This window comes from Melanostigma gelatinosum, assembly GCF_949748355.1.
Source record: "Melanostigma gelatinosum genome assembly, chromosome: 15".
In the NCBI taxonomy this organism is placed as follows: Eukaryota; Metazoa; Chordata; class Actinopteri; order Perciformes; family Zoarcidae; genus Melanostigma; species Melanostigma gelatinosum.
This window is the reverse complement of record NC_136648.1, coordinates 14,319,424-14,336,945: the sequence shown is the minus strand read 5'-3', so window position 1 is coordinate 14,336,945 and position 17,522 is coordinate 14,319,424. Positions and strand designations below refer to the sequence as shown.

Genomic DNA, 17,522 nt, shown 5'->3' with positions numbered 1-17,522 from the left:
TTAAAAAATCAACAGCTATCTTAGCATCTTTGCAGAAAAGCAATGTGGTGTACACATTCTTACTATTGGCAATAGAAGCGATGGTCAAAACTACAAAAATAAGACCCACATTGCATAAAATCTGAATTATCACTGAAGCCTATCAAATCAAAATTGTGTTTTTTGAAGAATAATATCAATTAATTGCAATGAATATACAGATACATGGATGACAAAACATCTGAAAACAGGCATACAATGATCACCTGTTGGGCTGAGAGTTATGGTACTGATGTTGACTCCGCCTCTGCTGCTCTCATCCTCCATGTTGCCAGGTAACAGGGCCCCTGACCCCACAGCGTGAGACCAAGCAGGCTCCTCCATATCTGGGGGTCCCGACAGTAATGGAGGCTGATCCAGAGAGCTGTTCAGAAGTGCTTTCGCCACTGGGACCCAGTGGGACGATGTCAGGTTCTTAGTGGAGCTGTCCTGGATGTCTGAGCGAGTAGATGGAGCTGGGTCTCCTGAGCCGACAGTTTGAAATGGGGAACGGGGGGATGATGGTGAGGTCGAGAGGGATGGGGTTTGGGAATTGGATGAAGGTGAGGAAGTGGGTGGAGATGGGGATGGGGAGGAGGAAGATAGACTAGATGGGGATGGGGAGGAGGAAGATGGACTGGACGGGGATGGGGAGGAAGAAGATGGACTGGACGGGGATGGGGAGGAGGAAGATGGACTGGACGGGGATGGGGAGGAGGAAGATGGACTGGACGGGGATGGGGAGGAGGAAGATGGACTGGACGGGGATGGGGAGGAGGAAGATGGACTGGACGGGGATGGGGAGGAGGAAGATGGACTGGACGGGGATGGGGAGGAGGAAGATGGACTGGACGGGGATGGGGAGGAAGAAGATGGACTGGACGGGGATGGAGAGGAGGAAGATGGTCTGGACGGGGATGGGGATGGAGATTGGGATTGGGATTCAAACAGGGATTGAGATGGGGATGGTTGGGAGGAGGAGGGAGATGGAGACGCAGTAACAGAGAACAAAGGTGATGGAGATGAGGAGAGGGATTGGTATGGATCTGGTGAGCTTGATAGGGATGGGATTTTTGCCGGTGAGGTGGACAGGGATTCAGATGTAGATAAGTCAGCCCTTTCCGACCCAGTTGTGATCATCACTGTGAGCTCCAGAGGACTAGCAGTAGTAGTGGTAGAAGTGGTAGTGGTGGACTGTCCCTTCCTGTGAGCCCTGTCTCTAGATCGTTCTCTGGATCTTTCTCTTGGTTTGCTTGTTCCAGCTGGTCGACGTGAAACTTGTATCTCCCCTTTTGCTTCTGCTCCAGTGATTCCTCCACTTCCCTCTTCTTCTCCTTTCCCTTTATCCTCTCCTCTCCCCTTCTCTTCTCCCCTGTTCCTGTCCTCCCCTCTGTTCTTCTTCCCTCTTCCTCTGCCTCCTCTACCGCTGCCTCTGGAGGTTACCGTCTCCTCCCTCTTGTCACCCGGCTGGGTTGTGGTCGCTGATTCAACACGGACCCATGTCTCCCCTTTGGATGAGGTGATTCCGGGTGCAGAGCTGGAGGCGGTGGACGTGTGCGTATCTGAAGTCTCCCAGCTCTTGGTGCTCTCTGTAGTCATAGAGTTACTGGAGGCGGCCAAAGTAGATGCCAGACGAGTGGGAGATTCTTCTCTGGGTGGTGTAGAGTTTTCCCTTGTGGTGCTGCTGAACCATGAACTGCCCCAGGAAAACAAACCTGCAGAGGGCACAAAACAAATAAAAAAGAATAGAACGAGTGAAGTCAGGGATCCAATTTTGCAGACAGAGAGAATACTGCAAAAAACAAAGCCAAGAGTGACGAACAAAGCAAAAATCTTCTTATGGATTCACTTTGCTTTGCCAGGGGAGACAAAACAAACACTTTTAAGCTGTCTGAGCTGTCCGTCAGCTGTTTTTCCTCTATCACTGTACCAGCACCGTCTACACTTCAATGAGATCACAGTCAGCTAGCAAACCTCTGGGAACACTGTAAAGAAAAACATTTGAAATAAATGTCTGAACATTTCCCAATACAGTATGTATGCATTATTGTCACAGAGATATATATGTGACCACTGAACACAGTAGAGATGGATACGCAATGGCAAACATTACTCACCTGTCTCACTGCCAATCAGCAGAAAGTGCTCGTTTGAAACACACAACATTCAGCACTGAGTGTACGTGTGAGCCTTCAAACCAACATAACGCCGTGTTCATGTCATATCAGAGTAACCTCTGACTTGAAGTTGTAATTACAGCAGATTAAATGTCATTTATTTTTCTGAAAGCTCAGGCATGTTCGACTTGACACTTAAAGGAACTGTTTATTTAAAACAGCCACCGTTAACTACAACAAATAAACAAATGACAAAGACAACACAGACGTAGGTGAAGGTTTAAAACCCCTCTGCACCCACATTAAGACAAAAACAAACGCAGTCAGGTGAAACAGAGTGAAACTAAAGACCACCACAGCCTCAGAATTAAATCAACAACTCTGTAACACAGTTTTAACAAACACTAAATGGATGCCTGCCATTTGGAAACCACTTTCATCCTCGTAAAATCACATACAGATAAACCTGCTGCACCCAGAGACAGGAAAGAGGAGTACAGTTTGATGAGTTGGATTTAACTCTTTTTCCATCATCTCTCTCTTTGAAAGAGACCTGATGTTTTCATGCCTGTGCCTCAGTGTTAATAATGGGCATCCAGCTCAACAGAGACAGGATTTCTCTGCATGGATATGACAGTATCCCACTACATGCTGTATGTCTGCCATGCAGCTATTGATAAAGTACTATAGAACAATTGTATTTAGCTTTTGCTTGTGGTTTTAACATTAGTTCTGCTCTTTTTTTAAATGCAAGTTGAAACTGTTTAGTTTACTGTTTGAAGACATGGGCTTCATTGATGAAATCCTCATATTATTTCTTAATTTTGATGTTGTGGTTTTACTCTCAATAAAGTGCTTGTGTTCCTCACTGGTCATGACAGTTACACTGAGACACGGTATTAAAGTTACAGATGCCTTGGCCGTGAGATGGACAACTCTGGTTTTCAGTTCAATTGTATTTAATGTAGAAACCTCATCATAAATCTCCTGTAATGAAACTCATCTTGTGTAACAGCAGTGTCAATCCACATAAAGCTGAACCACCTCAGGTTTCTGAAGACCGCTTTAAGTACGATATTGCACCCGATTCAATGTCGTAGGCAATACTTTACAACATACACAGTAACATAAAGGCTGTAGTCTACAGTTTGTCCCAAAGTAAAAACACAAATGTACCCCATAGTTATTCTGGGTCAATGTAGTTATCTTTTTCCTCAATTTGTTATCATCTGTACCCCTCCAGTGTAAGTAAGCAAGTAAGACTGGATTCACATAGCACCTTTTTTAAACACAAAGTGCTTTACAGTAACAAAGAAAACACAAAATACAAGAAAAAGCAAAGACACTTAAGAACACACAAACCATACAGCAACTATTAACCCACATATTAACACATATATATTGTAGGAAAAACAACGTTTTAACTGATAGAAAAGGCAACTTTTCTAGATGTTTATCGATTTTGCGTTTGGCAAGAGTATAGCCAACAGGTTTTGGTTGGAAAACCTAAGTGGACGCTCGGCGGTGTAAGGATTTAGTAGCTCGGAGACGTAGACAGGGCTTGGCCAAGGAGTCTCTTATAAGTGATTAAAATAATCTTAAATCAGTCCTGAACTTGACTGGCGGCCAATGCAGCAAGGCTATGATATGAGATCTACAGCCCGTCCGGGCAGTAAGTGAGGAAACACCAGCGCATCCTTTTTGGAAGTTTTATATATACATACAATGTATGTCACTTTATTTATACAGTATACAAAGGAAGAGGTGATGCTGGACACACTCCTTTTGTTCTCCTCACTGCGAGGCGTCTGCTCTCCCAGTTACACCTTATTCATTCTGTGTTTCTCTAATGATCTTCATTCCTGGGGCTTCCTTGTACTGCAATTATTAATGTACCATGTTGTTGTGTTTCCCCAAGATCACAGACCAATTACTGCCTCAACAGCAATATGTTCAGAATACTGTACATGCTCATAATTATACACTGCCGTCAAGCCTGGTTGCTTTATAACTCAAAATCTGTGACCGTGTTCCTTTCCAGACTGCTTACTGTGCTAATAATAAGATGCACTGTATTATGTTAACACTGGAAAAGTTTAAAAAATGTAGTATACTCAAAGATGTCAGTTGTGTCAACTGAATTGACTTAATTTCTGTTTGCTTTTTTACAGATTTTCCTCCGTTATCCTCCTTTCAGAGATGCATTCACTCATAAGCTCTCTCAGGGATGTTACTCTAGTCTAGATGATCGACCATACAAGTTACATAAGTCCACTCACTTGGTGATGCTGCACTGGATGAATTTGACCCATCATCTGTCTTTTTCGTGGACATTTCGTCTTCCCCTGCCTGTCTTGGTGCTTGGGTTCCTTCCTCATCTCCAGTCCCCACCAGGTAGTTCCAAGGCTTCCAAATGGACTTGACGATCTTTGAGATCACCTTCAAAATATAAAGTGGATGCACAGAAAGTTAGCTGACCCGGTGATGCTACTCCTGTTTGTTAAATCTCAAAATAAAAGCTTGAACCAGGACCAACCTTCTTGTCAGCGGCAGTGGGGTTGACCGGCGGTCGGAGAAACTCCTCAGAGTCGGGGCCAGGCTCCAGCGGCTCTCCCCAGTCTAAGAGGTTCTGTCCTGGGATCAGCTGGAGGGTCACAAATGACCCTGAAGATTCTGAGGACCAGGGGTCTGAGGCTGAGGACACAATCAGTCGGATTATAAGCAAACATCTACATTCTGTTGCGATCAATAATCAATTCAATATTAGAAAGCAGCCTTACATGCTTCAATGTTGCGAACGGAGGCCTCGTCTTCCAGTTCAATCGATCCTGTCGAGTTTGATGATGAAACATCACCGGCATCTGTGGACCCTGCAAGGATGAGTTTGCAAAAACATAGCGATAGTAAGTACAGTCCTACTGTATTTGTGTTTACGGATTGGATGGTTGATCCTCTGATTAATCAGCTGGTCCATGCTGCTACAGATCTGCTAAAGGTAGAGAAATGTGAAACCTCCGGTCGTGGTGGTTTGCTGTGTAGTCGCGTCTGGACTGCCAGTCTTTGTGGAGTCAGCATCACTTAAGCCTGCGAGGTAGCTCCAGGGCTTCCACAGGGAGGTGTAGATCTGAGAGATGGAGCCTGAATTCTCCACTTTACCTGGGAAAAACGTTGAGGAGATTTTCTCGTTCACATGGCTATTGTTGAAGGATCCTATGAAGTTGGACCAAAAAGTTTGCTGTGTTTTAATTTTGCGGAAATTGGCCGATATCAGTCAACACAAGCTGAGTTTCTTTAACTTCAACACATCCTGTTCTCTCTTTCTCTCTCAATCCAGCAGACAAACATGTGACCGTGTGATAGATCACATAAGACATTATTGTTGCCATAGCTACAACAGTGCCAATGACATTTACTGTGATTGTAAATAATTGCACTCAAAGCTTCCACAGTAGCATCAACACCTCTGTTGAGAGTGCTTAAGGATTGTCGCAATAGAAAAATGAAATATTGATATCATGTGAATAATACACATATGATGATGAAATGTAAATACTGCAGCACCTCTTAAATCATATATATATTATGTATTATATATTATTATAAGAGTCTTTCTCCACCTACACTCGTATTGTGAGTGTAATTCATTTGCCAAAAAAGACACGAAATGCTCAATAAACAAAGTTAAAGATGAATATGAATTTGAACTGACAGCATTATTTGTTTATCTTAAATTTTCTACAGATTGAGCAATATTATTGTTCAGGGGAATTGTTTTGGCCATGATAATGCAGCGAAAACCTGATATTGTGGCAGCCATAATATGTATCCATTTTCAGCCCGCACACATTTCAATTTAATGTTGATGTGAAGCATTATTTCATATGATGATGATCATTGAGATTACTCTGTAGATTCACTATATATGTGTGTGTGTGTGTGTGTGTGTGTGTGTGTGTGTGTGTGTGTGTGTGTGTGTGTGTGTGTGTGTGTATATATATATATCTTAAGGTACCTCTGTAGCAGTACGCATCATATAGCACGGTGGTGTTGTCCGCAGTGCTGTTGGGTGCGACGGTGTGGACTCCTGGCTGGCTCCCTCCACAGTCCGGGCGAGGCCAGGTCACCGGGTAGCGCACGCTGCCATCAGACAACCAGCCCGGTGCGCAGCTGTCCAGGCCGGCCTTCCAGGCCAGATAAAGCTGTCCCACTGTGGCCAGCTGCCCGCCGAGGGACACACAGCGGTCCGAGGCCGACGGCAGAGACAACCTGCCCGGGACTGCGGAGTGAAAGACTTCACCTGGAGTACGGAGACATGAGACATGCACTTGTCGTCAGGAAAACGAGGACGTCAGGAAGACACCTGCATGGGTTGAGCACTGAAATTACATGTTGACATCACACATAATAATTATATTGGTATGTAAAGGATAAGGATTTTGATGTTATGTCTTTGTTATGTTATGCAGACGTAAATATTTAAAAACAGAACAAATGTATATGTAGTTTCATTTAAAAAAGGCTTGATCTTAAGCAAAGGTTTCTCAGACAGGTGCAATTGATGAATGCATTACTTTCAACCGTGGATTAATATTGGTTGCAAAAGCAAGTTTCTTTGGTTTTTCACTTTATTGAACTTTAAAAATAATGAAAAGATTCTCACCGGTCCTTTAATATTGCAGCAGAATATGATGTGTGGTGCTATTTTTTATGTGTTTTGCGTGCGTGTGTATATGTGTGTGTGTGTGTGTGTGTGTGTGTGTTTGTGTACCTTCCAGTTCTTTTGCCAAACAGTACACATCAAACAGTTCTTTGGGGTCCCTCTTCCCATAGTTCCTCACTCCAGCTGAGTACTCCTTGTGTCCATAGCAACCAAGCCCTGGCAACTGGACCGAATAGCTGTGAAGAAAACCATGCGGGCATCATAAATGGGAACGAACCTTTTATTTTACAAATTATAGGAAATAAGTGACACGGTCTTGTGGACATTTTCCCGGATGAACATTATCTCAGCTCACATATCAAAGCGTTTGTTCTCATTTTCAAGACTTTAAATGTCAGTTAAGAATAAATTTGAATTATTAATCTCTTTTAAAGGGCAGGAGATTACCGGTAAAATAAACTGAAATACAATCAGCATCAAATATACAACAGCGGTGAAAAGAAGAACATGAATCTGAAGCAGATGAAGTTACATATTAATTGACAGTAGATGAACAAACTGTACACGAAACAAAGCAAATGTCTTCATATTATATGGGAAGAGGGTTAGGATTATATGCAGGTTTAGTGATACAAGTTATAACTAAGAACGGTATGATCAATTTCTCCAACACGCAACATTGCATCAAAAGATGCAGCTTGGCCAGTGGCACTAAGCTTCGAACTATGAAGCTCTTTGTCCCATGGGTCACTATTTGATTGTTACAAAATAAACTTTTCACAGGAATTTAGATTAAGGCCACCAAACCACTTTAGGAAAAGAGCGTGGCTGACCTTGACTGATAGCGACTCACGTCACAAAATGTCGACGTTAACTTTTGGTTTCGCACGGGACACATACAGCGGCGTCCTATAAGTCCTGTGTTTGTTAGACATCCATCCACCTCCCCTCAATGAGTTACGGTGTCAAAGGCCGAGCAGCAGCGACCAAGCTGCGTTATTTGACATGTTGGGAGTGAGAACGGGTTGACCACTAGCAGCCAGTTAGCTTAGCTTAGCATAAAGACTGGCGACAGGGGGATCTGGCTCTGTCTAAAGATAAAAATCATCTACTTGCACACTATTTCCACCGGTTTCAAGCCAGTCTTGCTAAGCTTCGCTAACGTGTTAGCTTTATATTAACCATACAAATGTAAGAGTATCATTCTTCTCATCTAACTCAAGAAAATAAAACTATTCCCTTAAACAATGTTTTTTAAATGAATTGGTTCCATTAAATATCCAAGGTTTTTGGACTGGGAGTTCAGCAAAAAAAGTAATTTGTTTATGAAAACCTGGACTAATCAATCAATTGAGAAAACATTCTGTAGATCAATCGACACTGACTACAATTGTTAGTTGCAGCCCTGATTTAAAGCACAGCGGAACAACTGGCAAGCAACAAGGGTGATGTGACAAACAGAAGGAAGTTATTGAACGTCTCCTCACCGGACGGTCTGATCATCCAACCAGCCGGCTGCACAGCTGGCAAAGCCGTCATAGTGCGCTGCCCACAGCTGGGCCGGGGTGGCCATCTCAGCCGAGTTTTCCTGGCAGGCCCGCTGAGCATCGGCAAATGAGAGGGCGTATCTGGTGCTGGGAGCCTGGTAGTGAAACACCACACCTATACAGGTACACACAGGGACATGTGGTGAGATGGATGTGAATTTATTTAAGAGATACACCAACACAGCCTAGTTTAAAACCAATAAATCAGTGGGAGGTAATCAGTAAACATGTTATTGTGGCCACAAACAGATCGATCTAATACTGTGCGAGTTTCAGCCGAAACTTCACAGATGGGCACACAGAAAAGTGATCATTGGTATTCAGTCTAAACTCTTTAATTAAAAGAATTACACAATCACTCAAGTGGAAAACTAGATAAAAACAACAACACAGACACAGAGAGCAGCGGGCTACATTAAGTCAGTCATTTTGATATAGATATGGTGAATCAATGTTATTAATGTTTAATTAAACAAAAAAGCTGAGAAAAGTTGGCAGAGCTCCTGTTTTCAGGCTACCATTATCTAACTGATTAGCAATGGAATGCAATAAAACACTAAATGTGTCCTTAAGGGAGTCGGGGCACTAAACTTTTCTCACAATGAGCGGCTGCTGCACTTACCGGAGACCACCAGGGGCACCGTGTCTCGCTCGTATTCGTTACCCAGGACAACCTGACAGCGGTAAGTGCCCGAGTCGTTGGTCCGGAGGATGGAGATCTCCATGGTAGCATTCAGAGGGTTGGCAGTGTATCCTGGCAGCGTGACGCGGCCACTGAAAGCCTTATTCACCTTGATTACATCACCTTTGGCAGAGAAAGAGAGGTTTCTTCATTATAAGTGTCTATTGGCATCCTGCAGATTTGAGCGATAAAGCATACATTTCCCACAAACAACCTTTGTACTTTTGTTTTTGTCTTTGCTTTTCCCACTGGTTGGAGGAGGGCAGGGCTCATTTGGACCAATGTGATGTCACATACTTTTGTGGACCAATCAACATTCAACACTTGAATGATGTGGTTTGATCACTTGTGGGGGTGATCAAACCACACACCCACAGTCCTGACAGAGCAGAGTAGCTCAGTTTTAGTGAATTAAATTACGTTTTCATTTTTGACCTTAAGAGTTTCGTTATTTGTCATTAACATTTGGCGTTGTAGAGGAAAGAATGTCAAACGTTTTCAAAGACTTTACAATTGTATCAACAATTTTATTTAGTTGGTGAGGTTCCATTTAAAGTAAACGTTTTCGAGCCTTTTCACTGAAAACAGCTGCCTTCTACCTTTGAAAACCAGGTTGATTAGCAGTGAGACTGAACCAAAACAGTAAATTTGCTGGTTGTAAAACCAAAACAATGAACTGAAAGACACCAAGACTTTCAAGGGGCCTGATCTAGATGACTTCAATCTGTGCCAGCAATGACATTGCTAAAAATCCTTCCACTCAGGGAGGTTTGGAGCATTTACAAGTACGGCGGAAAATCTCTACTTCGAGGATTTATCTCATTGTAATTCCAGGAGCTTCTTTTGTCAGTTCTTGGTCATGGTTTTACTTGTGAGGCCTTCAGATGAATTCATTAAATCGGTTCATTAAATCAGGTGATGACAGTCTGTGAAAATACACAGTAATTTAACGATGACATTTTACTATTAATATGGAAATATTGAGCACCTTTTACGTGCACTTTCTAAGCATTCTAAGAAATATTGTCTGACTGAGAGAAGTAGAGTGACCCACTATAATAATCAACAGCTAAACCACGTCATCGTGTCTCTGTTTTACCTTCAGCAGAGATCACAATCTGCTCCAGAGGAGCGCCCTCTCCTTTTGCTGGTGCCCTGATGCGAGTCCACAGGAGGTGGGAGGGCTGGCTGAAGGAGCTGGTCTGAAGGGTGAAGACACAGGGGAGGACGGCGTTGCCTGCCAGCGTTTCTTGCACAGTAGGATGCGTGATCCTACGCATGTTCACTATGGATGAGGCTGCACCTACATAGGACGAACAAGAGAACAGGACATCATTACATTCTGCAAGTAAATATGTTGGAGGATATGTTGTAAGGGAAGAAAACAATGAACAATACACTTGTTGACAGATATGAATAAGGCTGGTGTTTGATTATAGGGTAAATGACGAACAGTATTCTATACAAAGAAAGTGTTGGCTGTTCTCTAGCTTTAACCAAGGTGCCTGCCACAGTAACAAGACCTCAGGGGTTCATTAGCAAGTTCACACTCGAGAACAAGGAACTGGTTTTATCATTCCAGCAGACGAACATAACGCTGACCTATTATAAGGATCCTCTCACAGACAATTACATAAACATAGTCAACAGTACAAAGACACACAAGTGACGACAGTGGCTCCAAATTACAACGTACTGACCTCTAACCTATGTTTTCTCTCTCTGCGTTCACATAAATGACTCCAGCTGTCACTCAAACTAATTCATTTAAAGTAATTTCATGCAAGAGAAGCATCAATGTAAAGTCTGTTACAGCAATTTCTTGGCAACGCAGATTGATATCAGCAACTCACGCCGTCTGGTTGCCATGACGTGCAGGTTCAATGTAACCATGACAACAGGATCACCTGTACAGACATTATCTGCAAACCAAATCCTGCCTTTTTGTGGCTTTAACCTGCGTGCACCTGACCGTCACATACCGAGCAAGATTATGTTATAAAATCTTTAACAAATGTCCCCTTGCGGGATGAATGAAGTGCCTATCTATCGATCTAAAAGGTAGAAATTGCAATTTTCTTCAACATAATAAAGACCTTTTCTATAAAGTAATTTCCTCAAAATGTCATTTCAAGGAAAACCGAGTTATGCCACGACAACTGATCTTACTCTATCTATTTCCATGAAGATTGTGAGATGCAGTGGAAACAACTAGTGCAAAGGACCTTCAATTAAAATGCATTTGTTGCTCATTTAATTAAAAAAACAAAAACGATCAAAAACAAATAATTTATACTCATTTATAATTTATAGCGAGTTAGTTGATGCTGTCATACTGAGCTGTATGCTGTGCGCATTAGAAAGTGATGCCATAGTCCTGACCAAGCATCAGTGACGAGATGGGAGGAGAACGTGAGGCGCGACCGTCTCTGGCACATAAGAAGACGAAAAGGCAAAAAACATAATTAGAAAGCTAAATAAGGATGTTCACAATTGTTTTCTTTTGTGGTCCTCTTCATTCAAATCCTCACCATTAGTGAAAAGCACCAATGTGTAGAAAACTAATATGAGCGTAACACGAGGTGCTGTGTGACAAAACAAAAAGAAATGCCTTATTTGGAATATTGCACATGGTGGAATTAAATCCTTCAAAAGATATTTGCATCTGCATTTAGATTGGACTGCTTTCACAAGCTGAACCCCCCGAGAGCATCTCTCTGTGCTGAACAACGCCTCCGCCGCCTTCCCCCCAAATCAGATGTAATCGCAGAATAACAAATACCAGCGAAAAGCAGGAGAGCCAGAACAAGACAGGGAGCAGGAATGAGAGAGGGATGGGGGGAGAGAGTAAATCATAAGGAAAATCAAGGATGAGGATGGAGGATAAGAAGGAGTCTAAGAAACTGAATGGAGCAAATTGAGAGACTTTGGATGACAAGTATGCCCTGTAACATGGTGGTGACAGATGGGACAAAAGAAATACAGCCTAAAAGGAGGAAGAGAGATCTGGAAGTGACATGAAAGGACACTCTGTCATTAACAGATGCCTTCTCTTATTGCTGAGTCCTCCTCCAGAGTCCAGTGAGCTGTCCAATAAAGACAAACTGCAAGGAGGCTTTCAAGTCCAATGACAGTGTTTAACAAACAGAATTGATTGTGCTGGCTCAATGAATTTGATGATTTCATGCTTAGAATAATATTGCTTACAAACATGTAATAAGGACATACTAACTAATACTCCCACGGAGACTCATGTGGTAGGTCTGTATTTAAGATGAACGAGTGACTGAAAATCTGAACTAAAGGTCTTCTAACTATTCCTGGAGCTTTTAATTGCATCTAACAGACTTCCTTAGGGTGTTTTGAAAAGCACAGAAAAAAACTAATATTTCTTTGTTGTGTAAAGTAATCAATATTGTTCCACCATTTATTCGGTTCAAGAGTATTTATGCTAAGCTAAGCTGACTGGTTGCTCGCGTGGTAGTTTCATGTTTACCGTACAGACATCTAACTCTCAAGAAAGCACATAAATGTTTTTTTATCCCAAAATGAGGACCAACTCCTTTCAGCAGAGGAAATGCGTACATCAGATTGATAATACGATCACATTTAAGAGGCTCCTCCAACTGCAGAAAAGGTAGCTGCACACAACTGGTGCACTGTATCTCTTGCGACATTTTGTATCCCACAACCTATGTTACTGATAACTGGCTCATTCAGGTGATTCTTATCAACTCATGAAGTCAGGAAATATCAGGCGACCATGTATTTACCAGATATTCTCTAGCGATGGGCATCTGCCACAGAGCTGTGATAGCATCAAGAGTTGCCAAGGTCAAAAACGTGATTAAATCCAAAACAAACAGCTTTAAACTCCACTTGTTCTTGTTAGCAGACTGAACACATTGTGCACTGCACGTTACAGAGCAGATGGATACGCAGTATGTATCATTAACCTGGTACATTGCTTGCCAGCTGTCCATCACCACAGCTCATACAGTAAACTCTGTTATCCAGATGTCCCACTTTGGTATATTGTGGTACTTTGTTGACTGCTTGAGGACAACTTTGTGATGATGAACTTGAAAATGACTTATTCAAAAGTGAAATAATGTAAATGTTTTAACAGATTTTATAACTTAAGAATGTTGTCTTGTACTTGTATCTTGGAGTAAACGCAGGTTCCAATCTGCTTTTTTGGTTTTTTTTAGTAGTACTTGGATTATTTTGTTTACTTTTGGAGGCCGGCTTGTGCAGCAAAAACAAATACATGACTGAATGGAGTAATAACTTTCTGCGGCCAGAGCATAATGACCATTAAGGTATTGGTTTTTTGTTTAAATTTTGGAAATAAGTGATGCAGTTTCTTCTTGTAATGAAACTCCAGACTAAACAGCTATCATGCATGCCAATTGCAGGAAAAGTAATTAAGGAGAGGAACTTATCTTTACTACAGGCAGTCAGCAGACTGCACGTGGGGCCTCAAACCTGCGACTCTGAGATGTTTTGTCTTTTTGTTCCATAATTGGGACAGATGGTCGACTAAACTTGCAGAAATGGGCTTGGAGGTGTTCCAGCTCAGTCCCACCGAGCATGTCTGAAAACATCCTCAGCATGTCAGCTCTTACTTACAACACTCAAATTAGTGCAGACCTGTCGTGTGTATTGATGTCTATAGAAAATGAATGTGGGAACTGATATTTTTTCCATATTTTCGTCCAGCTGCTCCTTCCCTCTTTCTTTTTACTTGTGTGCCAACATTAATTAGTCAAATTAGTTTCCTTCAGATCATAAACTGCTGGTGAATTTTGTAGCACACGGAGATGCAACAATTTAGGAGGGAGGAGGAAGACAACTTACCCGAGCCTAAATAGAGCAGCAGCATCAGGGCAAGGAGGATCTGCTGCCCAGCGGCACACAGACTGAGGGCCATCCTGGACCTGCAGAGAGAGAGAGAGAGAGAGAGAGAGGCTAGAAATGTAAAGGTTTGTGTATACTGCAAATATTTGTTTATCGTTCAGTTTAGCTGCAGCTATTTGAGTTGTAAGAATCTCCATCTTCCTTCATGTAAGCATATTATCATCAAAAAGGTATTTCTTCATCCATAGTCATACAATAAGATAATTCATCTGTGCACGCATGTGTGTCCAGTGCTGTCACCCTCAGCATCAACATGCATACAATGTGTGTTTGTTTACAAACAGTAAGAGAGAATGATGTGAGTCTGCCATGTGAACAAAACAACTCAACATAATGTAAACTAGCAGAACATGAAGTCTGTTTTACTGCCATAAAGATGCATGATCGTACCAAAAAACATCAAAAATATTTTGGTCAATAATTCCCAACATCGGACCTACAGTCATGTACACTGTATCACAGAGAGGGACGGATAATGTATCATGTCCATTGTATTTATTGGTGTTATAATGTAAAAAATAAATAAAGAACATTGCATATTTAAGGGCACTTAGAACACTTAGACACTTCGACACTTAGTTGACTGACTTGTATTTAGTGCTTTCCATTTAGACAATGCCTTTGTCCACACATATTTACATGTTTCACCCTCTCTGCCACCTGAGCTACCACTGTCTATTTCACTAATACAACATTGTCATCCAGTACTGGTCTTATACCTGCTTAAAACCGGCCATCAGACGTTGTTTAGTCTGATCACAGAGTGATACATCAAATGCAGGATCATGATTCTTAAGAGAACCACTCTTGAAGTAAAAAAAAATGGATTAAGTTTGAGCACACCACAGTGAAAAAAAGTGATTCTGGTGCATTCCTACTGCACAGCATAGAGGGAATCCTACCACACATCAGAAATGAGCTGTTGACATTGCCGGAGGATTTGGCTCAGGCCCCAAAGCTTCTCAGCTCAATGGAGAGACGCCCGAGACAGAGCTTTATTGCCCCGTACTGGTATTAAATGAAGAAGAGAGTTGTTTGTTTGTTGTTTGAAGAAAACTAGCTTTGTATTATAATGCTGATTAAGGGGAGCTAAGCAACACAAATAAATCCAAATGATGTATTTACAAAACATTGGTTCTTTATACCTACCTGACTACAACGGCATCATCAGCAGAGGCTTGCAATAGACCATATGAAGAATTTTAAGTAGCTGGAGCAGAAATGAATCCAACATGTTTGGACTGTCTAGATTCAAGTATTAATTTATCCTGGAAAGCAAAAGACCTCTTTGCATTCACCAAGGTAACAGCAACTCGTGTCACCAGCATCTCTGATGCTCAGAGAGGAGATTACGCAACACCAGTTCAACCCCTTATAAATTACAGGAATAATGGTCGCTCTCTTCTCTGACCATGTGAAAGCTCAGTAAAACCTTCAACCGCATAAAACTGGAGCAAGTGAGGCAAAGCAAAACATTCCTCTCAGAGAAGTAAAGGGCCATGTGACGCCTGCCAATACTGCCATTAAACAACAATTTCTTGAGTGATTTTTAATGGTGGGCAATCAAGTTGGTGTCTCTTGGAAAAGGGGGGATTCTGGTGCGGGTGGGACCCCACTGTGCCACACACTTTGAGGCATCCAATCTATGAAGGTGGGTTAGGACCCTGTGATGGGCTGTGACAGATTGGGGTTGAGCTGTTGGACTCTCTGCATGTTGAAGGCCTGAACCATTGGTGGAGCTAGCTGGGTGGGGGACAAAGGATTTCTAAAGGCTTGGAGAGGGTCATGACACCGAGGTCTTTGCCCAGTCTTGTAAGAGAGAGCGTTAGAGAGCGTTGTATTGGAGGGCCAGGGGCTGGCAGGGGCCCAGCAGCCACTATCCACAGCAACAGAATACAGAGTTCAGCCTATGGACATCTCTATGGATGCGATACACCATATAACGCTGTGTGTGCTCTATAGATATCCGCCTTTCAAAGTTTTACCAGAAGGGATTTACAACATACAGTGCACTGGCCAGCCAATCACACCGGCCGCATACTAACCAGTACCACCTTTTGTTAAGGAGGAGACATCAGATGTCGTGAACGCCTCACTTTAAAAAGCCACTCTTCACTTTCACAGGCACAGCTGTGTCTTGAGGAGAAAAGAGCCAGAAGTCTCTAAAATGCTTCAGTGAACTTCAATGTGGATGTCCACCCGACACATTTCCACGATGCTGTCTGAATAGGACGCATTCTCAGCTCATTGTAAGAGACGACGAGCGGAGTGACAGAGATCCAAAGAGAGCTAACAGACGAGGGTGGCAGTCCCACATTACAGCTCAGCGCTAAGCTGTCAATCTGTTGAAGCAGGAGCCCAACTGGCCTCATGTGCGTCGTGACGCAGGCAAGACGGGCCCCTCGACCCAAATATCCTTCGCTTCTGCAGCTGGTGGGAAAATAGCTTTAAAGAAAAAAACATGAAAAGTGTGGAACACGTCATGTCAGCTGATAAATCGTGTTTGTAAGCACAGCATTATTCTTACAATGCTTCCATCATGCTACATTAAAGTGTGTGTGTGTGTGTGTGTGTGTGTGTGTGTGTGTGTGTAGGTGTGTGTGTGTGTGTGTGTGTGTGTGTGTGTGTGTGTGTGTTCACAGACTGTGAAGGTTTACTTAAGCAGGCCAGGTTGAGTCATCACACACACCCAAGCAACATTGTACATCTACTATAAAGCCCCACATCAAACTAAAGTCAATGCAGGTAGGTCACTGAAACTCACCTCCTGAGTTCATGTGCACAAAGTACACAAACATGCCGGTTTCACACATTACACACAAGCACACACTGGCAGCTGGTATCTCAGTTTAAGTCAAGACAACAAATAAACGAAATGTTTAGTTTGTGAATTAACCCACATAATGCAGTTTGCAAAGATAACAGTGGCAGATTTCCAAATCATTTTTGGAAATAATGGGTCCTGGTTTTCAGATTGAAGTACCTCTCACTTTTAACAGGCGACTGTCAATTTATCTGGCAAAAAAACTTTATAGCTGGCTAACACTAACTCCTTGAGTTCTCCATCTGACTTTTTAATGTTTCCAGTAGAAACTCAACAAGAAGGGTCCTCTATATTTAACAGCTGGTAATTACACATTGGGCTAAATGGAGTCATTTAGCATGAGAAAGCTACATGTTCCTGGTAGAAAGTCACCATTAAAATGTGATCGGTTATAAGAATTACTTACCTTAGAAAATACAATTATGAATAAACACTAAAACATACCAGGGCTAGGTTTTATTGTTCATTTCCAAACAATATTTTTCACTTAAGCGAGGAGGATTTGAGAATGAGGACGTATCAACAAGTTTGAGAAATGTTGCTGAAGCAAGCAGAAGCAAGACAGAGCCACCAACGTTTGCCTCAACTCTGATGTAGCAGGATGTGGTTTCCACACAGCTGTGTCAATCCTGAACTGACCTTTTTGTTCAATAACTTGTAACCAAAACCAAAAAACTTGATATTTGCAAATAACTTGTAACCAAAACCAAAAAACTTGATATTTGCTAATAGCTTTAAATGCAGTTAGCTTTGG

General features: G+C 42.3%; 1 protein-coding gene across 3 annotated transcripts in view; it reads right to left on the bottom strand.

The window, feature by feature from the left end:
- The window catches only part of LOC306789362 (neurocan core protein-like), a 44,197-nt gene that overhangs the window by 12,378 nt on the left and 14,297 nt on the right, over positions 1-17,522 (bottom strand). Inside the window, exons 2-12 of one of the 3 annotated variants that reach the window (XM_079285274.1) lie at positions 13,885-13,964; positions 10,124-10,327; positions 8,965-9,147; positions 8,283-8,457; positions 6,904-7,031; positions 6,148-6,432; positions 5,148-5,345; positions 4,916-5,005; positions 4,672-4,829; positions 4,415-4,574; positions 246-1,733 (exon numbers count right to left, since the gene is read on the bottom strand). In XM_079285274.1, the coding sequence (XP_079141400.1) occupies positions 246-1,733; positions 4,415-4,574; positions 4,672-4,829; positions 4,916-5,005; positions 5,148-5,345; positions 6,148-6,432; positions 6,904-7,031; positions 8,283-8,457; positions 8,965-9,147; positions 10,124-10,327; positions 13,885-13,957 (3,142 nt within the window). In that variant the 5' untranslated portion in view covers positions 13,958-13,964. The remainder of the gene's footprint in view (positions 1-245; positions 1,734-4,414; positions 4,575-4,671; positions 4,830-4,915; positions 5,006-5,147; positions 5,346-6,147; positions 6,433-6,903; positions 7,032-8,282; positions 8,458-8,964; positions 9,148-10,123; positions 10,328-13,884; positions 13,965-17,522) is intronic. The other 2 variants (XM_079285275.1, XM_079285276.1) reach the window with 2 other exon arrangements.